General features: G+C 46.9%; 1 protein-coding gene across 1 annotated transcript in view; it reads right to left on the bottom strand.

Moving 5' to 3' along the window:
* Window positions 1-22,755, bottom strand: part of DLGAP2 (DLG associated protein 2) — a 657,437-nt gene that overhangs the window by 112,343 nt on the left and 522,339 nt on the right. The window contains exon 5 of the mRNA XM_047772228.1: window positions 19,493-19,558. Within this exon, the coding sequence (XP_047628184.1) occupies window positions 19,493-19,558 (66 nt within the window). The remainder of the gene's footprint in view (window positions 1-19,492; window positions 19,559-22,755) is intronic.

Raw genomic sequence — 22,755 nt, 5'->3', positions numbered from 1 at the left:
AGGAGGAGCAGCCTGAGCGACTGAGTTCCACAAGCCTTCACAGGGCTGGTGATGACACTCTGCATCATCCCCTGGTTGGGTAACTTCCGCCTGAGCTGGCACCGTGAAACTCAGAGCACATGGATGGCTCTAGAAGTTGCAGGACCTTCTCTGCAGCAAGTCTGCACCTCCTATCACCTCTGCCCGTACGCAGGTCCTCGCTCCTCTCCCGGGGACTCTCCACGAGCTCCTTCTGGGGTCCCCCACCAGTAGCTGCCCTTCCCTCCCCCCAAGTCCAATCCCTTCCAAAAGCCCAGCTCCCAGATTGCCTTTCCTCTACAAACAGACAACCCAGCCGGAGGTCTCTGAGTTGCTTCAGTATAAAATCAAGCTCTCTAGACAGGCAACGTTCTTTATGGTCTGTTCTCAAAGGACTTCTCCTTACATCTCAGTTTCTCCATCACTGCTGGTGGCCATAACTCTGCTCCCATGATGTTTGGCCAACACATCAGCTCCTCTGTGGGCGGGGACCATGGTATTACCATTGCTGGTGGCGCCTGCTCCCTTGCTTCTGTGTGCAGTGTCCTCTCTTGTCCCCTGGCCACACCACCCACCACTTCCATTTGTCCGAGTCCTTCCTTTGAATGCAGTAACAAATGTCCACAATCAGGATAACACTCATCACACTTACAGTTTGTGGTCCGGTAGGTACAGAGCTTGATGTTCCCACAAGAAGTAACAAGCAACAAAGGGAAATGCAGCCTCTCGTCTTAGGCGCAGCAGAGGACAAGGTCACTGCTTCAAAAGTGGAAGATGCACATGCGAGGGTACCGACAAGCACAATATAAGGAGCAGAATCCAGAACTGGGCGGAGAAAACTAAACTGAAATGGGCTGACTGCCAGAGGCTCTGTGGGAACAAGTCTGGGAGGCAAAAAAATCCAGGAGGTCCAGAAAGGGGGTCCATCCTTTTGTGAGTTTAACTTCCAGGAGCCCTGCCAGGTTCTCCAGGCAGAGATCCTAGAAAAGTGCCCTCCTGCTCCCAGCAGAGGGAGGGAAAGGAGCCTTACAAAGTGAGGCAGAGGTGTTTCCTCCAGCCCATGCTGCCCACTGGAGGAACTTACTGGGCTGCTTGGAGCCCACAGCCCTGGGGGAAGGGAAGCGCCCACTCAGGCCTCCCTAGCTTCCTGTCTCACCTACGTGGAGAGGAAACCCAAACAATACAACAGCGAGCTTCGTCCTCTGACACCTGCAGTTACAGCAAACAGGGAGCACAGCCCAGCTGTAGAGAGAACACGAGACCTCACATCAAAGACCATGCACCTCGTTCCTTCCATCAAGCTCATCCGTAAAGCTTTCCACCAAGGTGTTACAAGGCAAACCAAAGACACCCCGGTCTGAAGAGACTCAGCAGAAAAACGAGAGAGAGATACGGCCAGAATGTTTGAATGATCACACCAGGGGTTAAAGACAATTTTGATTAATATACTAAGGGTCCCCACAGCAAAAGTGGACATCGTGTGAGAACAAATGGGCAATGTAAGCAGACAGCTGGAAACTCTAAGGAGGACTCAGAGGAAATGCTAGAAACCAGGAACAGAATTATTACATGAGGCAACATGACTACTTCCCCAAACTGATGACAACCACCAAACTCCAGATCCAGGAAGCTGAGGGGACACCAAGAAGGATCAACACCAAGAATATACGGAGTTCCCGTGGCTCAATGGTTAACGAACCTGACTAGTATCCATGGGGATGCAGGTTTGATTCCTGGCCTCGCTCAGTGGGTTAAGGATCTGGCGTTGCCGTGAGCTGTGGCATAGGTTGCAGACACGGCTCGGATCTGGCATTGCTGTGGCTGTGGTGTAGGCCAGCAGCTGTAGCTCCAATTTGATCCCTAGCCTGGGAACCTCCATATACCTCGGGTGTGGCCCTAAAAAGACAAAACACAAAAGCCAAAAAAAAAAAAAAAGTACATGTAGGCACATCATATGCACAGCGAATCAGAGACAGAATATTTGAGAAAAACACCTTCCCTTCAGAGGAGCAAGGGTGAGAATGACACTGGGCTTTTCTTCAGAAACCACGCAAGCAGGAAGAGAGTGGGTGGGGTATTTAAAACATTGGAAGAAGAAAATAGAATCTCACCTACTTGTAATTCTGCATTCAGCAAAAATATCCTTCAAAAGTGAAGGTGAACTAAAGACTTCCTCAGACAAATGAGAAAAACCTAAGGAATTTGTTGCCAGTAGATCTGCCTTAAAAGAAATCCTTTAGAAAGAATAAAAATCATACAGGTGAGAAACTGTTTACATAACAAAGGAAAATTCTTAGAGAAGGCGTAAATGAAGGTCAAATAAATTATTTTTTTCTTAACTTACCTAACAGACAACAATTTGTTTGAAATAACAACAGCAACCAAGTGCTCGGTGATTACAGTGCAGTGACAAGGGAAATGACAGCAACGTCACAGGACAAGACAGAGGAACTGGGATGCCCTGTCACAAAGTGTCTGTACCACCTGTAAAGCAGCATAGGGCTTTCAAAAGAGAACCTGAATTATTTGTAAATGTGTTACAAACTCTCTAAAAAGTAAGAAATGAAGTATAGTCGAAGGAGCGAAAATGGAATCCTATAAAATGCTCAGTTAAAACCAGACAAAGCAGAAAGAGAGTGGAAGACAAGAAAGAAAGAAAGAAAGAAAGAAAGAAAGAAAGAAAGAAAGAAGAAGAAAGAAGGAAGGAATGAAGGAAGGAAGGAAGGAAGGAAGGAAAGGAAGGAAGGGAAGGACCAGGAGTGAAAGGAAGGAAACAGAAAGAAAGAAAGAAAGAAAGAAAGAAAGAAAGAAAGAAAGAGGAATAAGGGCAAAACCAATAACAAATATGGTAGATTAATCCAAGTACGTCAATAGTCATGTTAAACATCCATGGTCTAAATACACCAACTAAAAGAAAGACAGAGACTGTCAGAGTGGATAAAGACTGAAACCCAACTGTATGCTGTCTATAAAGAAACCTGCTTTAAATATAAGACACAGAAAGATGAAAAGTAAAGGGATGGAGAAAGTTATGCCATGATAACAAAACGAAGCCACGATAGCCATCATTAATTTCATCAAGGGAGACTTCAGAGCAAGGAAAACTGTCAGCCATAATGAGGGGCTTGATGTGATGATAAAGTCATCAGTCCTCCAAAAAGACATTAGAGTCCTTAACGTCTGTCTAACAGCAGAGCTTTCGAAATACACGAGGCAAAACTTGATGGAACTGAAAGAGAAATACATGAATCCACTATTGTGGTTGCTATCAACACCTCTCCATCAGAATGGACAGATCCCGCAGGAGAAAATGAGTGAGGACGCAGCTGAACTGAGCAGCACCATCCATCAATGGGGTCTCACCGACTCCTGTGGATGAGTTCACCCAGCAACAGCAGAACATATATTCTTCTTGGGGTCACACAGAGATTCACCAAGATAGAGCACTCAGAGCCATAAAACGTGAAACATTTTTTAAAAATAGAAATCATACAAAATATAATCTCAGAAAACAATGGAATTAGATTAGAGATCAATAACAAAAAGACAGCTGGACGTCCCCCAAATTTGGAGAACAACACTGTAAGCTGATACTAAAGGCATATGTTAGAAAAGATGTAAGACCTTAAATCAATAATCTAAGCCTCCACATTAGGAAACTAGTAAAGAAAGAGCAAATTAAATCTAACATAAAATGGAGAAAAAAATAATCAAAATTAGAGTAATAAGCATTAATGAAAATGAAAACAGGACATCAGAAAAGAAAATCAATAAAACCAAAAGCTGATTCTTTGAAGGATCAATAAAACTGATTAATCTCTAGCCTATTTAAGAACAAAAGGGAATACACAAACCGCTTACATCAGAAATGAAAGTGGGGCCATTGCTACTGATCCCACAGATATTAAGAAGACAGAAAAGGAACATTATTAATAACTCCATGGAGTTCCCGTCGTGGCACAGTGGTTAATGAATCCGACTAGAGGTTGCGGGTTCGGTCCCTGCCCTTGCTCAGTGGGTTAACGATCTGGCGTTGCCGTGAGCTGTGGTGTAGGTTGCAGACGTGGCTTCGGATCCCGTGTTGCGGTGGCTCTGCTGTAGGCTGGTGGCTACAGCTCTGATTTGACCCCTAGCCTGGGAACCTCCATATGCCACAGGAACGGCCCTAGAAAAGGTAAAAAGACAAAAAAAGAAAAAAGAAAACCAAAATAAACTTATTTATAAAACAGAAACAGACTCACAGGCATAGAAAACAAATTTATGGGTACCTAAGGGGAAAGGGGTGGGGGAGGAATAAATTAGGAGTGTGGGATTAACAGGTACATACTACTATATATAAAGTAGATAAATGAGGATTGGGGGGATAGCACAGGGAAATGTATTCAATATCTGTAATAACCTATAATGGAAAAGAATCTGAACAAGAATCACTTTGCTTTACACCTGAAACTAAGACAGGGTTGTAAATCAACTATACTCCTATTAAAAAAATCAATAGACTAAAGAAGAAAAATCACATGATCATATCATAGATGCAAACAAGCATTTGATAAAATCCAACACCCTTGTAGGATAAAAATTCTCAGTGAACTAGGACTAGAAGGGAATTTTCTCACCTCGATAAAGAACACTGACAAAGCCCTACGTTAATATCATACTTGGCAAGGAATTAGCTGTTTTCCAGCTGAGATCGAGAACAAGGCAAGGACCCTCTCACCACCCACTCAAATCATACCGCGGCCCTAGCTAATGAAATAAGACCAAAAACAGGAAATAAAATATACGGATTGGGAAGGGAGGAAAAAAACCATCGTTTTCTGCAGATGACATGATTTTCCATGTAGAAAATTCCAAAGAATCAATTTAAAAATTCTTGGAAATAGGAAGTGATTATGGCAAGGGTACCGGCTATAATACTAACATTCCAAAGTTAAACTGCTTTCTTATATACCAGCAATGAGTAATAATAGGATTTTGAAATGAAGAACACAAAACCATTTACATTGGCAACAAAAAATGAAATAATGTAGTATAGAGCTAATAAAATATATACAAGAGCTGTATGAGGAAAAAGTACACAATTTCAATGAAAGAAATCAATCAAGATCTAAATAAATGAAGAGCTATTCCATGCATACTGATCAGAAGACTTGATATTGTCTTGAAATCAATGTTTCCCTACTTGGTCTATAGACTCAATGCAGCTCCAATCAAAATCCAGTCAGGTTATTTTGTGGATAAGGACATATCAATTTAAAGTGTATTTTGAGAGTCAGATGACCTAGAAGAGGCAGCATGATGTTGGAGGGGAGCAAAGTCAGAGCAGGCAGTACCCAACTTCAAGAATCACTATCAGGTTAGAGTAATCAGGGCAGCACAGCAGCACAGTACTGGCAAAAGAACAAACAGACAGATCAATGGGGCAGGACATGGAGCCCAGAAATAGACCCATACGATACAACATTGATCTTTGACAGAGGAGAGCAGGAAATTCAATGGAGAAAAAACAGTTTTTTGTTTTTGTTTTTTTAAAAAAACAAAAGAAAACAAATGGTGCTGGAACACCTAGACATTCACATGCCAAAAAAAAAAAAAAAAGAATTGGGTATAGACCTTACGCCTTTTACAAACATTAACTCAAAATAGATTGTAGACCTAAATGTACAATGCAAAACTATAAAATCCCAGAAGATAACAGGAGATAATCTAGGGAAACTTGTGTTAGTGCATTTTTGTACAACACCCAAAACATGAGCCATGAAAGGAAAAAATGATAGGGTAGCCTTAATTAAATTGGAAGACAGTAATAATTCCCCAAACTTGAAAGCAACCAAGATGCTCTTCAGTAGGTGATCGGATAAAGAAACCATAGTCCATCCAGACAATGGAATATCCTTCAGCACAAAGAGAAATGAGCCATCAAGCCATGAAAAGACACAGGAAAAATAGAAATGCATAGTGTTAAGTGAAAGAGGCTAATCTGAAAAGGTCACATACTATAGGATTCCAACTGTGTGACATCCTGGAAAAGGCAGGACTCTGGAAACAGTAAGGAGATCAGTGGTGCCAGGGTCTTGGAGTTGGGAGGAGGGAGGACCGGGTGGAGCACGGAGGGTTTTTAGGGCAGTGACACTACTCTGTGACACTGTGACAGTGGTTACATGTCTTCATACATCTTCCAAAACATACAGAATGTACAACAGAAAGAGTGAAACCGCAGGCACATCATGGACTTCAGAGTAACTCTAATAATTACAGTTAATGACAATGGTAATGGTTAATAATCCATAGTAACCATGGATCCATATCAGCTCACCAGCTATAGCAAACACACCACATTAATGTAAGATGTAATAATAGGGGAAACGAGGGCGTGATATATGGGAACAGTATTTTTTGCTCAATTTTTCTGTACACCTAGAATTGCTCAAAATAATAGTCTATTCGTTGTAAACCAGCCAAACAGAAACCCCCAAGCCCTGACAACACACACTGATCTTAGACTGTGGGGCTCAGAAATCTGAACTGGATTCCATGGGGCAAAGTTCCGACAGCCCGGCTGGGCCCTCAGGGAGGCTGTGTCGGGATGTGTCCCTGCCTCCTCCAGCTCATGGCCCAGGTGACCCCTCCTCACCAGCTCTCCCCTCCTGTCCCCCGAGACGCCTGCGGATGCCTGGCCCCCCAAGGGGCCTTATTAGAGGGTCTGTTGACTGGAACGTCCTTCCAGGGAACTCTGCTCGTTCCCAGGTTCCAGGATCAGAATAGTACATCCTGGGCCTTCACCCAGCTGAGCCCCCACAACCTTCACAGCTCCACACCCTGTCCTTGCTCCTGAGCGCCTCTTCTATCCGTTTCTCACTGCCCTGGCCTCTCATTCACACATTCATGGCCCTCCCTCAGGCTCAAGCTCCGAGTCGGGGTCGGTCAGTTCATGCTGCTCGGCCGCAAACAACCCGCAAGACCTAAGAGGCTCTGTCCTGGTGGACCGGGGTGGATCAGACACACCTCATTATGACTGGAATGCAGTTTGGGAATGGTGGCCAGTCCAGCAGGGGCTGGGCATCTGCAAACTTGACTCTGCGCCCGACCTGTGCAGACAAGCCCCACAACATGAGAACGGAATGCTCAATGTTCTGGACGGATCTGCAGGCAGCTCCGTGTGACACACACCAGACCCCATGACTGAGCAGAGCCATCAGTTTTAATCACTTCTAAATGTTCTCTAAGCTGTCACTGCAACAAAACAGTCTGCAGCTCTGCCTTGATGGAAATCCAGTTAGTGAGCCGCTGCTTACCCGGGCGCTCATTCTGGCAACTTCCCAGGTGCAAACAATTTGCCTCTGGACGCTCATTTGTGCAACGCTCCCTAATTCCCCGTCCATACTCTGCTGCTAGCCAGGGCTGCTGCACAATGCGAGGCCTAATTTTTGAAAAATAAACACAGACGTCTCCTGACAGATGGCCTTCCCCACAGCTCGAGACGCCAGGACACACTCGCTTCAGGGCCAGGGCCCAGCAGGACCCTGTTCCCACCACAGGGGCATTATTAAAGGACACATGCCCACCACCCGCATCCCTTGGTCCATCAGCCTCTGCCCTGAGCCCCCTGAGAGATGTCACCTGCTCTCCATACCCCCCCCCCACCGCTGCAGGGAACTCGGCTTCAATGGTGGTGGGGGGTCAGCCTCCCCTCAGCTCAGCCTCCCCTCCTCCTGAGAGATTGGTGCCCTGTCCCTGGGAGGTACTGCCCTCTCTCCAGGCATTTACCCAGGCGTGCCCCTTCTCTGGGGCCTGGTCCCCAGGAACCGCTCGTGGCCTTCAGGGTGGGCTTGGGCACTGCCAGACTCAGCCCTCCCATGTCCCCTCACCCAGGGCACCCCCCTCTCCTGCCTGCATTGGTCACCATCACAGCTTGCCTTCTGAGACCTTTCTGGGCCAATACGGGGTGATTTAAACTTAAATGTAAGTGGATACATTCCTGTCACTGTCCCATTTGAGGTGACCAGAGCCACACATGCTGATGATGTCCGTACTGGCCATTACGGGTAAAGCCCTTTCTGCTGTCTCGGAAGGGCCCATGGAGCCAGCGCCCATAAGCAGAGCTGGCCTGGAGCAGCACAGGCCCAGTGTGCGGTCACCACTTGTTCTGCTCATTTGCATAAAATTGGCTAAAAGGCTCCTGTCTATTGAATGGAGGCTGCAGACTCGTCTTGGGGTCAGGACACCCAAGTGCCACCCGTCCAGTCACCAACGCCTCACGAAGCCTTGGGCTCATTTCCTTTGCTCCTCAGATGAACAACTGGGCGGGGTCAGGTTTAAAATGTGATGATTCTAGAAAAATGCTCGTCCTCACTACTTGGCAACACACAGCCTTCCAGCCATTGGGCGGGAGGTCATGGTCACCCCCTGCCATGAGGGCCCGTAGGAAGCAAACAGAAGAAAGGGGGCCCCTCATCACCATGCTCCTGTGGAAATTTTCAGGGGAACAAGTAGCCGGGCTGACGGCCTGTCCAGGGCCTCGGCCACCCCGTCTGTAGCTGCTCTGATGGCCCAGCGGGGGCTTGAGGGGGCCTGCCCATTGCCTGTGACCTTTCTTTAGAAAATGTTAGTAACAGACACACAATTTACCTAATTAGTCTTCAGATGAATAAGTGCAATAGTAGAGCTTCCTGGTCCTGCTTCACTGACACGGCAGGGAGCCAGGGCCCATGGGCATTTGCAAGCTGCTGAAGTTTGCAGAATTTTCTACAAGGAGAATTGCTTAACTAGATCAATCACTAGGTTGTCTTTAATTATGAATAACTTTCTGTTTGGGTGTATTGTTCTTTGGTTTGCTGTGAGTTTTGGCTTCACTTAAGAGTATGTAGTGAGGCACATGGAGAACTGAGGGTTTTGGGCTGTAATTTCCTAAATGAGAATTGACGCATTGAGGTTCAAGGAAAAATCTCCATATACCCATGGCTGTAGCAAATATGCTTTAACCTCCATCCCTAATACCTCTTATAATTTAACCACAACTTGCATGAGTAGTGATATTTGCTTGGCGATGTTCTGCTTAGGAAATTGTGTGAAACAAATAACTATTATATTTTCAGGATAAGTGTAATACAATTCCTGGGTTATTTTTAGCTTATAGGGTGTTATTACATTTAACATTTGTGTGTATAGGTCTTATTCTTGTCCTGTAATGTAACCAAGTGTTTGCTTTCTGCAGTTCACTCAGGTAGTTCCACTGCAGTGTCGCTGCCCCAGGGCTTACCCCCTCAGCATTGAGCCTCAGGGTAAGTGACACCAGGCCTTCACCTGGCTGCCTGGATTGATGATGCTGCACAGGTTTAAGCAGCCCCAGTCAATGGGAGCCTTCTGCACCTCATTAGTCCCAAGTTTAATGCTAATTATAGCCAGCATGGACTTGAATCAAGTCTATCATTGGGAAGGGCTAAAATGGACATAAGATAGGTGTGCTTCTTATTCCTCCTTGATGAGATTTGGAGCATGCGATTTTTCTTTTAAATTATTAAGCAGACTTTGATGCGCAACTTTATCCACGTGATCTCGTCAGAGACTCCACGGCCGTCATTCCCAAGGAAGACCGTTTCCACTGTGGAAATGTTATTTTTCAGCTCTGTCTTGGGGTGAAAATGGGATGCTCATGTATAACAAAGGTTTTCAGCTGCATGAAGTCACGACCTGGAGAGAGCGGTTTTTGATTGAGAAGATGGAACTGGTACAGAGATGCTTCTGATGCCTGAGACCAGAGGTGCGTGTGCCAATTGGTCCAGCAGATGAATCGTATTTAGTCACATGGACTTGCTAGTTTAACATTTATTCCAGACTCCGTTTCTTATCACCTATGTAACAGTTCAATTTCTGGTGTCATGTGCAATGTTTGCTTTTTGTTTACAAGCTAGCTACACGGGACAGGAAATTTTTATTTCTTGGGGAAGGAAGATGTGCTGGGTAGGAAAGTGGTTTAGTTCAGGTCCAGAGTGGCTGCTGGCTCATCACTAACCTGGGATGAGTCTCTTTATCTCCGTGATTGTCAGTCAGTCTTGGGGACACTGAGGCGGCTGTGGGATTAGACTCCCCGAACCAGGTGCCCAAAGAAACAGGGAGCACATGCAGGGGGTTCCCAGAGACGCCACGTCCCCTTCCTGGTGCTCTCTCACCTCCTTGTGTGGCCAAGGATCTTCTCAGTCTTGATGCCAGCAACAACAGTGGCGTGCTAAACCACTGAATATGGGTAACATTCCCCCCAAACCCCAGTGTATCTGCTACTTATTTTTCACAAGCAACAGATCTCCGCTAGAATCCCAACATTTGGTCAGATAATCCTGGTCTTGTTCCCGGCTGACTTTTCATTTCCCACGTCCTGGATTCCAGACTCAAAAACACTGACACCAAACAGACCAGCAAGTGTCCCCCATTCTCTGAGCAAGTGCCCTGCTTTGCTTAGTCCTCCATCCACACAATGAGACAGACACATCCTGATGACTTCTGACTCACTGAATGCATGTGGGCTTATGAGTCACATACAGTTGAAGGGGCAAAACCTGCAGGATGCAAAGCCAATCTTTCAGAGTTCCTGCTGTGGTGCAGTGGGTTAAGGATCCAACGTGGTCTCTGTGGCGGCTCAGGGTGCTGCTGAGGCGCAAGTTTGATCCCCAGCCTGGTGCAGTGGGTTAAGGATCCCGTTTTGCCACAGCTGTGGCTCATATTCAATCCCTGGTGTAGGAACTTCCATATGCCACAGGTGCTACCAAAAACAACGAAAAAAGCAAAACAAACAAACAAACAAAAACCCCAAATCAACCCCAAAACAACAACAACCCAATGTCGCAAGTCTCTGTTTCAGTGATTGCAACTTGCCAGTGGATTTAGCAGCCTTGGAAATGGTGTTCTAGATGCACCCAGAGCCAGATGTCCGTCAGTGAGCTAGTGCCCACTTTCCCCACAGACAGTCTCCACGGATACACCTATGGCCCTGAAATTCATCCTTTCACACCTGGTTAGTAGAGGCCAGCTGGTGACAGCGGGGTGGTAAGGCAGTCACAGCGGCTATAGTAAAGCTGATGAATGTTAACACGGGTCAAACACTAAATGTGAATAAGCTTGTGAAAGGCTATATGTTCAGGTTACTCGTCCTAATTGTTGCAGGATGTAAGACGTCCTCTCACTGCTTCCCCCTTATGCTTAATAAACAAGGTGCCAAAGGGCACAGGGAGATCAGGTGGACGTGGGTCCCCGGGCACTTGGGGTCACCCCTCAGTGCTGCTCGGGGCTTCCACCCAGGCACCCAGAGGTTCCCCTCATCCACTGCCCAGGGCCACTGTGTCCATACACAATACACCTATTACACTGGAACCTAGTCCACACACACACATATATCACACAACACACATACATCACCCCCATACCACATATGCTCACACCACACACACCGGACAGACACACACACACCAACATTTGGTCAGATAATCCTGGTCTTGTCCCCTGATGTGTCCTTCAGTGGTACCTGTCCTGCTTTATACGATGTACCTTGATATTTTCTACTCCATACATTCCAGATTTTCCTGTTCTTTTTTTCTTTTGTCTTCTTAAGGCCACACCCACGGAATATGGAGGTTCCCAGGCTAGGGGTTGAATCAGGGCTGTAGCTGCCGGCCTATACCACAGCCACAGCAACGCCAGATCCAGGCCGTGTCTGCGACCTACACCACAGCTCACGGCAATGCTGGATCCTTAATCCACTGAGTGAGGCCAGGGACTGAGCCTGTGCCTTCATGGGTACTAGTCAGATTCATTTCTGCTGAGCCACAATGGGAACTCCCTTTCCTGTTCTTTTTTATTTAAAAAATTGCTGGTAGAACACCAAGGTCCTCTTAGGAGCACGGGGAACTATAGTCAATATCCGGTGATGAGCCATAATGGGAGAGAGTCTGAAAAAGTATAACTGAGTTACTTTGCTGTACAGCATAAATTAACACAACACTGTAAATCAAGTGTATTTCAATAAAATTTAAAAAATAGTTTATCTTGGAGACTCTTTGCATTCAAGACTGCTAATCTGAAAATAAGTAAAATTAGTGACAGGCTAAAAAAATTGCTGGTAGTGACCCAGTAATGTGAATGCATGATCCATTGAATGGGTTGCAGCCTATGGTTTTACAGTGTCATGTAAATATAAACATTAGAAACATGAAATGAAAAGTACATGCTGACTCAGGAAATGGCCCATTAAATAGCTGGATTTTTTTTTTATTATTAGCCAATTCTTCCATCACCTTCCTTCCCTCCCACGTCGGTCTCCACCCCAGCCCATGGCACCCAGTACAAAAGCCGTTCACTTATTATAGAAGCTGCTGGCTTGAGTCACTGTTGCAGTATAAGTGTCATTTTAGGAGGAAGGGTTTTGAAAGGTGAAATGAAGACTTCACATGTTATTCACACTCACATGTGTGTGTGTGTGGAAATAACTTGCTTCCTTCGAGACAAATTTTCTGCAGGAGTGAGCAGAAGCTCTGCAGACCCCAGAGCGTCAGAAGGCGGAGGAGACCCTCCCTGTGTCTGGCCAGGAATGTGGGGTCTGTGGTCTCCTTATCCTCCACCATCAGTGTCCTCTCACTGTGCCCCAGCACATCATTCCACCTCCACCACCACCCCCTTGTGATATCCACACATTGTCCTCCAGACCAGGTCTACACTGCACTGACTTCTCAAAGAGACTTCAAAGCCATAAATGGTTCTCTTGCGCCACAATCTCACGTTCACATGCTGACTTTACCAACAGACACATCAGGGAAACACAAACTAAACCACAGTGAGACATCACCTCACACCTGTCAGAGTGACTATCATTAAAAAGACAAGAAATCACAAGTTTTGGTGAAGACGTAGAGAAAAGGGAGCCCCCAGGCATTATTGGTGGGAATGTACATTCGTGTAGCCACTATGGAAAAGAGCATGGAGGGGCCTCAAAAATTAAAAATAGAACTTCCATACTATCCAGCAATTCCACAGCTGGATATATATATGAAGGAAATAAAAACATTAGTCAGAAATGACACATGCATCCTAATGTTCATTGCAGCACTATTCACAATAGCCAAGACACGGAAACAACCTAAATGTCCATCAACAGATGAATGAAGAAGATGTATATATACACAATGGAATACTACTCAGCCATAAGAAATAATAAAATAATACCATTTGCAGCAACATAGATGCAACTAGAGATTCTCTTCTAAGTGAAGTAAGTCAGAAAGAGAAAGACAAACACCTTATGATATCACTTATATGTGGAATCTAAAATATGGCACAAATGATCCTAACTACAAAAACAGAAAGAGACTCACAGACATAGAGAACAGACTTGTCCTGGCCAAGGGGGAGGGGGAGGGAGGGGAATGGACAGGGAGTTTTGGCTTAGTAGATGCAAACTATCACATTTAGAATGGATAAGCAATGCAACAATATATAAAAACTTGCCATTTGTGACAACATGAAATGTGACAACAGGGTTTTATGCTAAGTGAAATAAGTCACACAAGGACTAACTGTATCACACTTATATGTGGAATCTAAAAAGTAAAATGAATAAATGAAAACAAAACAAATGAATAAATACGACAAAACAGAAACAGAGCTGTAGATAAAGAGAAACAAGCAGGTATTGGTCAGAAGGCAGGGGGCAGGGGGTGTGGAAAGAAATAAGAGGGGGACATTGAAGTACAAACTGCCACTTAAAAAGGAGTGCGTTGTGGGGATGGAAATACAGTGCTGGGACGCCGTCCACAATAATGTCATGTCCCTGAATGGTGGTGACAGTGGTCAGAAGATACAAACTTCTAGTTATAAGATGGCTAAGCACTAGGGCTGTAATGTACAAGATTAACATAATTAACGTTGCTCTACGTTGTGCATAACGTTGTTTACAGAGTGAATCCTGAATTTGCATCACAGGGGAAAAGAGATCTTTCCTATTTCTTTAATTTTGTTCCCATTGGAGATGGTGACACTAAATTACTAGGGTAATCACTTCATGGCCTATATGAGCCAGGTCATCAGGCTTGACACCTCAAACTTACATCAGTTATTTCACAAAAAATCTGGAAGAAAACAAAACGATGTCAAATTTGCAAAAAATAAAATTACTTGTTTAATTAGAAGAAATTCACCTAGCTCCTTTTTGATTAGTTCTTTGTGGTTTTACAAAATGATTTCAGAGACAAAATATAATCTTTTTTTTTTTTTGTCTTTTTGCCTTTTCTAGGGCCGCTCCTGTGGCATATGGAGATTCCCAGGCTAGGGATCTAATCGGAGCTGTAGCCACCAGCCTGCACCAGAGCCACAGCAACGTGGGATCCAAGCCGCATCTGCAACTTACACCACAGCTCACGGCAACGCCGGATCCTTAACTCACTGAGCGAGGCCAAGGATTGAACCGGCAACCTCATGGTTCCTAGTCAGATTCATTAAGGACTGTGCCACGAGGGGAACTCTAAAAATATAATCTTGAGAGTTAAGTCTCTTTTTGTTTTCTGTATTTTTTTTTTTTTCAACAGAAACCCTCAACTTCAGTGCCTCTTAGGGGGAGGATCTTGAATAGTAGTCCTGCGCTAGGGTGGCTCTGTCGAGGGTATGTGTGCAGACACCTTGGACTGTCACACCTGGGGTCTGGGGGGGACTGTCACACTGAGAGCATCCTCTGTGGCTGCAGCATGAAGGCTGAGAAACCTGGTCGGGAGCTGACGGATGACGCAGCAATGGGCCTGAACCTGAGGGTCCCTCTCCCACCTCCTCCTGGGGCATCTCTTTCCTCCCCGTGGAGCCTGGTGGGAATCCTGCTGGTTGGCCCACTGAGGCTTCCAGGGTAGCACTGGGTCCCCTTTGTACTCACAGCCCCCGCACCTTCCCTGGGGGGAGCCTGAGGGCCAGATAGCGCCCCCGATTCTGTTCATCAGGTATTTACACACCACACACCCTGGCTGGTCCCACCAGCTCCAGCAGAGCAAGAGCAAGACTGCTCCTGGTCACCATGTGACCTTACAGAACCCCCAGAGGGGAAGCGGTCTGTGTGCAGCCCCCTTCCACCTGTACCTTCCAGAAGATGCTGCTCAGGCAGCACTGGCTTCAAAATGAAAGCACATTTTTTCCTGATTTTCTGAGTGCATTCTTTAAGGTCCTGATGGGAGCTGTAAGTAGAGTTCAGGGGTGACCCTGCACCCTCGAAGTCCTGCCCACTGCAGCTGGCCCCTCCCACTCCCCTCCCTCCTGTCCGCCAGCCACCCCCCAAGGGCCCACCCCTCATGCATGTCCCCTGGGTACCTGGCAGCCAGGAAGGAAGGGACTTTCTGTCCCTCTGTCTCTGGAAACCTGCTTGTCCCCCTGACCCTGACCTGTGCCGCCCTCTTCACGTTTTCTGGCTCCTTCATCTGCATCTGTTCGATTCGGGGCTGAATTCTTAGCCCCAAATCAGTCTAACTGCCCTGAATTCATTTTCTCTTATATACACAGCAGGAACATATTTTTTTTCTACCCCTTCCACCAGGTGGGGGTTGCTGAGTTAGGGAGCTGGCTGGTCACTCACGTGGGGACTGCCTACAGAGGAGAAAATGCTCGGTCGTTGTTGTGGGCGTGAACGTCGTCTGCTACAGATTGAATGTCTGTGTTCCCCCCAAATTCACATGTTGGATCCTAACCTCCAGGGCAATGATGTAGGAGGGGACCTCTGGGAGGTGGTGAGGTCGTGAGGATGAGGCTCCCATGGATGGATTAGAGTCCCCACAACAGAGCCCCCACGGAGCACCCAACCCCTCTTCCACCTGAGGACACAGTGAGAAGATGCTGAACCTGTCAGGGGTAGGGCTGGGCTGCTGGATCCTAAATGTCCAGCCTCCAGAACCAGGAGAAGTGGGTGTCTGCTGTTTATAAGCCCCTGGTAGGAGGCATCTTTTACAGTGGCCCAAACGCGCTAAGACCTAGCCACGCACTCATGGAGGCATGAACAGATTGATAAAGATCTACTGCCTGAGGAAGGGAGAAAACTGGGGAAGAAGGTACCAGGATTTACTCAGCAGCATCCAGGCTTGGAAACCGTGCAGGTAAAAGCTGATAGTTAAGCAGAAGAGCTCGGGAATGCATTCCAGAACTTCGGGTGAAAAATCCCACTCTCCTAATTTCCAACAGATGGAAGGAGTAACTTTAAAATTGATTTTGATTTGTTGTAAAGTGTTAGCATGACATGGTCACACCGTCACATGGAATGTCCCCTTGATTAGCTGGCACTTAGCCTTCCCCATGTCAGACCCCCCTTACCCTCTGCAGCATGTGACAGTGATGCCATGTCCTGGCTGGGAGGAGGGCCCTCTGTGGTGTCTGGATTCCCACGGGGGCACTGCAGGTCCCGAGGGGCCTCCAAGGTGGGGGTGGCAAGGAGAGGGCCCTGGAGGAGGGGGACAGGGTGCAGTAAATGGTTACACTGGTACCGTCCAGACAGATCCTCGGTAAGACACTGCATCCACTATTTCTAGACACTTGCAGAAATTTCTCTGAAGGAAATAAGGGTGGACACCCATTAAGTTACAGTTACACCTCGATATATATCTCTAGGGGTGTTCATAAAAGGACACAAAAATGAATATCTAAACGGGGGGGTTCCTTTAAAATTAGCTCTGTGTCATACTTACTACGAGACATTCATGTAAATGGTGTGCAGATCTTAAAATGAGGCCAGTAATGTCCTTTATATAAAAATAGTTTCACAACATGTGCCAGTCCTATAGGAGGCTTTAAGCGTTGTTAAACATTACTTTATATTCAGGTGTTTCTAAAACTGCACAATGTGTCCATCTTCTCAGGGCTGCCTGTGTCTCACGCTATCGGCCTTATATTTTCTGATGGATCCTTTAGTCTGCTTCTTTCTTCTCACTTGGCAATTGACTTGCCAGTGTAACATTTAGTTCAATGTAACAGTCCCCACAGATGCTTAGAACTCACCAATTTTACAATGGACTTAAATATAACATTTGAGGGATGAAGAAAAGCCATTATTAGAAATCACATCTCCTATAATGAGCCAATGTCACAAAAGTTACTAGTAAAGCAATTTAATATGTGTGTGTCTGAGGTCTTCCCTTAAAACGCTTCTTCTGGAAAAAGTGGGTTTTCCCTTCCATTGTGGTCATGCTGAATGTGCTGCATTAACCCGCTTTTATCACTGACTTTAAATTAATTTTATAGAAACCTCTCTCTTCCTCTGTCCACGGCCACTTTCCTCATCATAAAATTGCTTTTCATGCGTGACACCTTTGCACTTCAGAGACCGCGCACGCCCTAACATGTAATAGGCACGAGGTGTGATATTCTTATTTCTAAAAAGATCACTTTACTTATTTGTCCATTACTAAAGAAAATTTGGGCATTTTCACTAAATGTCACCCATCCTTCCTTGAAGTTTTTAAAGACTGAAGTCCTTGGAAAAACAGAAGGTTGGTATTTTGAATGGGACTGGAGGCTAACGTTCCTGAACTGTTTTACGACTTCGACCTCTACCGCGCTGTGAAAGGCCCTTGGTGTTTGGAAATGAGCATGACTCACTTCACTGTTACGGCCTTAACATCGTCATAAAGTGCTTTTAATTTTAACGTGGCAGAGAGAATTGGGGAGCCATAAATCCAAGACCTGCAAGAGCCTTAAAAACCTGTCCAGTTTCAATCCCTCGATTTAGAGGTGAGGAAACTGGAAAACCCAGTTTGGAAAATAAAATGTCTAAAATTAGGGTATTTGCTGCCAATTAGTCAGCATAATAACTGGGAACATAACATAGATCTTCTCTCCTCCCTCTCCCTTTCTAACCTTCTTATAAATTAGCTTTCCACAAACTTCACATCCGTGTCCCTGACCTGAGGTGTGTGTTGGAATCACACAGGAACTTTACAGACCCTAAGCCCTTTGGGAACCTGTATTTAAACCCTCCCCTCCCCAGGAGACACTGACCAATGAGAGGCAGGCTGGGCTGCAATGTTCCCATAAAGGGGCTGATAGAGACCACTGACCCCAGCGAGCACCCCCCCAACACCACACTCCCCACCCCCACACCAGGGGCACCACTGCACCCAGTCCCACGAGGACTGTCCACTGGCTACTTCCGTCCATCCTGCCACCTGATGGCTAATGGAGAGTTTTTCCCTCCTTGCACACACCACCACAGCTGGGGCAGCAGCACAAGTGGAGGACCAGGCAATATTTAGAGCCCCCCCCCCAACTTCTGTTTGCTTTTCAGGGCTGCACCTGTTCCCAGGCCAGGGGGCAAATCAGAGCTGCAGCTGTCAGCCTAAACCACAGCTACAGCAATGTGGGATCCGAGCTACGTCTGTGATCTACACCACAGCTCAAGGCAACACCGGATCTTTAACCCACTGAACAAGGCCAGGGATCAAACCTGTGTCATGGATACAAGTTGGATTCTTGACCTGCTGAGTCACGACGGAACCCCTTTTCAATATTATTTTTGAAGCCAATCAAATGAGCAACAGATTCATTGGCTAAAGATCTGATACAAGCTAAGAAAAATTCAAATTTAAATATAAATCAAACAGCAGATGGCCAGCAGACGCTGGGAAGGCAGCCGGAAGTGTTTTCAGCTGGTGAATAACCATGTTCGATGCCGGGCCAGGAACCCAGAGCCACTGGAGTGTGTATTTTCTCAGTTACTGTTTCATGTTGATTTCATTCAACTCTTTGACGTTGAATTTATCCACAGCTCCACATTTTGAACAGAAGCATTTGCCCCATTTTATGTAAGCGTGCCTTCATGTCAAACGGTGACGGCCAGATACGGCTCCAGCTTCACTGTGACTGTGGCAGCATAGAAATAAAATTTCCATAAAATTTCCACGTGATTTTAACTACTACTGGGGAAAACAGAACGTGACAGTGATTGGGAGCATCTTTGGAAGGAAGCGCATAATTGCACTCAGCATCCAAACCACAGAGGTGCTGGGCTGGTGCTGGGCTGGCGCTGGGCTGGCCCAGGGAAGTCAGCTCTTCTATGTCAAGTAACAGTTACTTGAAAAAATGCAAATAAAAAAGCTTTTCCCTTCCTTAGATTTACTTACAGTTTTAGTCACAAAGGAGATAAGGAGAGATATATCGCTTTACACGTGTGGACATGTATCAATTATGTTAATGACAGCCTTAATAATTAATAATAATAATTAGGCTAATTACTGCCATCACAGTTAATCTGTGATGATCTGGAGCAACCATGTTCTCACCTAAAGCTTCCATAATGTTCACAAACTACTATTTTAAAAAAAAATGTCACCGCATCTTACTTAAAGTCGAACATATGCTTTGAACATTTGTCGGGGAAGGGTCACCAGTGATGGACGTGCAGATGGTCACTCCAGCCTGGAGCGTCCGGTCACGTCTAATCTGTGCAGCGGCCAGGCTGGGGTGCGTACTCTACCTAGATCCTCCTCTGCCGGCCCCGGAAAGCTGATGCCCGGCTGGGCCAGGTCCCCGCCCTCTTCCTCTGCAAAGAGAAACAAAATCACTCTTTAATAAGTTGCTGGTGTAGCTCACAGTTTTCACAGCGCCTCTCCCACACTGCCCACGGCAGACACGCAAACACTCTCCCACACTCCCCACCACAGGCATGCAAACACAAGAGAGACATGCTTTTTTGTTTGTTCAAATGCCGCCGCTCAGAGCTGGTGCTCTGGCGGAAACCTCAGGAACGATCACCTTCTCTGAGAACAGCCCTGTGGTGTTATTTCTTTGCACCCCCCATGGAGGTGCCACAGGGATTGCGTGGGAGAGTTTCCTTCAGACTCACTAGCCTTGGCATGAACAGGGTTCTGCAAACTCGGCCCACGACTATTTACAGCCAGTGAAGCCTTCGAGGAGGCTTTCTCTGAGGTCTGCAAAGTCCTGTCTCATCTGAGGCCTCATCGAGCAATATTCAAACCTGTGGTCACTGCTCTAATTTTAATATTCATTTTTCTTAGGTCAGTTTTGTCCAAATCTCATTTCCTTCTGCTGGGAGAGCATTTCAGGTCGCTGTCATTGATTTTCAATTGTTCACTCTATGATTAGTGAAAAAGCAGACTGGTTTCTCAGAGTGACATGGTCATCAAGCTGGGGCCCTCCATTCTCAGATGGGGTGGTGAGAACAAGGAGGTGCTTTGCTCTTTGTCCAGCTCACCCTGGGCCGCTGGCCATGGACACCTCTGTGGCCTTCATCCTGTACTCCGCTGGGCAAGCCAGGCGTCTTGCTATGCAGGCTGCTCTGGGCCCCATGTGTGCTGCTGGGTGGTGAAGGGGTTGGGGGGTGCTTAGCCCTGCTGGATGCCTGGTGATTGTCTGCCCCACACTGAGGGCAAGTGGGGGTTGCAGAGAGTGGGTCTCCCTGTGGAGACGGGGAGCTTCAGATGAGTTTAATACATAGCTATAGATATGCCACCATTTGGGCACATATTCCGTAAGTATAATTCCACATAAAATTACATATTCAGACTCCACATGCACTTATACAGGCTTCCAACATTCATGAATAGGCTTTGGGCAAAAATTTCAGTAATTACATCCTTCCAGCAGCACTAAATACCATGTTACCATGGTATAGTCCTGGGGGATTTGTTTTAGGACATGGTGATCAACCCACTACATTTGCACTGTCTTCAGTTCAGCAAATAGGCATCTCCCACTTCCAGGAGGTTTACAGGATGTTCAGAAGGGAAGACGGGAGGTCTGGCCATGAGGGAGGCTGGGGGGCTGTGGCCACCTCGCAGGTCAGTCTGTGCTGGAATTTCATCCCAGGCACAGCCTTTAGGATACAGATGTTATGCATGGACATCTGTGTAAGGAATGCCTGTCTGGAGTGGCGTAGATATTTCACAAGAGAGCTTACTCAAGTTATTTCACATAGTTCTCTGCACCCGTTGGAGCGCACTTTCTGAACATTTGAAGTCGTGTTTTTCCATTAATGAGCCACTGACCACAAAGCTGGTTGGTTGGATGACCACACTAAGTACAATACAGAGCCAGAGACGGCCCTGCTTTCATTTGTGGGGATGTTTAATGCATTAGGGTGCACAGTGCTAATTAAATATGGTTGCCATGGAGACAGCAGTCACACAGTCAGTGTTATCAACCTGGAAACAGTCCACATGACGTGGCTGGAGTAGAATTAGGAGAGTAAACCAAAAGAACAACCCCTCGATTTCCCACCCCTTTTGTTCTCCTTGGTTTACATACACACACGAAGCAAAGGACAAGCTTTAATATGTGAACTTGGATGATGAGCTAACATCACATGGTGGAATCACAAGCATGCATGACAAAAATGCCTGATGTGTGGCCACAGGGACGGGGTGGAGGTAGCGCTCAGCCCCACCTTCGCGGGAGGCACAAGGTTCATGGTCTCAGGACACCACTCACAGTGCCACCCAGGGCTGTGCGAAGGGCAGCTTGGGCCTGTGAGTGGAATGCCCTGGGCCGTGAGTGTGGACGCCCTGGCCTCGTTTTCACCTCTGGTCTGTCCTGTATCAGGTCAAGACAGAGCAAGGCCTTGGCAGCATTGCTCCAGAAAGACTTTCACTCAAACACACTGAGTTTGATTAAGGGGGAATGACCCCATGTCTGCTCCTGGTTTCACCTCCTGGCTGTTGAGCGTCACTCGGAGCATGCTGCTGTCATTAGGGCCTCGATCCTGCCTTTTCTAACCCACTTGTCTTGGAAGCTCAGCTCTTGTGTTTCTGCCTGATGCCCACTCAGAGCTGGGAGCGTAGATGCAGGTATGTCTCACTCACATGTGTAGGCAGGCCCTGGGCTGTCACCCCAACGTCCTCAGTGTCCCAGGACACATGAGGTGCATCCCCTTTTCTCACAGCTCCCTGGGCAAGGTGCCACTTTGGCAGTGGTGGGGCCCCAGAGCTGCCCTACCGGGCTTGCTGAGACCATGAACATGGGTTGGTTCTCTTCTGCCCCAGCTGGTGCTTTGGGGAGGAGGCGTCTGTCCCTGATGTGACACAGTGGGACCCAGGAAGCAGCCTGGCTGGGGTGATGACAGGGTGGCTCCTGCTACATGTGCGGACCCTGGGCATTGCGGCCACAGCTCCTTTACTGCCCCCAGCAGGTCACAGCCCGTGGGGAGGAGGCAGCCCCGTGGTTTACACGTGTGAGATGAGTCGCTCTGTAAAATGAGGAGTGCCTGCATCCGATGCCGTGTTCCAGTTCCCATCATGCTTTATCAGCAACAATGGAAGCTGCCATGGATGAGAGGCCCTGGAAAACTGCACTGGCCCTTCTGCGTGCCCCTCATACCTCTGAGCCCCAGGCCCTGGGAGAAACACAACCCTTCAGTCACAGGGTTCTTGTGGACTGCCTTCCCCTGCGGAGCTTATGGTACTTGCCAATGAAGTCACCTTATGGGTTAATGTCCCCTTTACTGGGTCTCCAACGTGTGGCCCAGCAATGTGGTGACAGCTCAGGGAGCTGGGTAATCTGAAGTTCTGTGTCTTCAGAGGTCAGCAAAGGGGCTGTGCCACCTGAAGGGGCTAGGGTCACTGGGGAGCCAGTGCCCTCACTGCGGGAACCAGAGACCCTCCCAACGTGTGGGGCCCCTGCTGGGACAGAGTGGGAACTGCCAGTACCAGAGCAGACAGTGGGTAGGGGATGAGAGGAGACCATGTCATGGTTCTGGAGAACTGCCAAGCAAAGTCGGGTCCC

This window comes from Phacochoerus africanus, chromosome 3 (genome assembly GCF_016906955.1).
Source record: "Phacochoerus africanus isolate WHEZ1 chromosome 3, ROS_Pafr_v1, whole genome shotgun sequence".
In the NCBI taxonomy this organism is placed as follows: Eukaryota; Metazoa; Chordata; class Mammalia; order Artiodactyla; family Suidae; genus Phacochoerus; species Phacochoerus africanus.
This window is presented reverse-complemented; position numbering and strand designations above follow the sequence as displayed.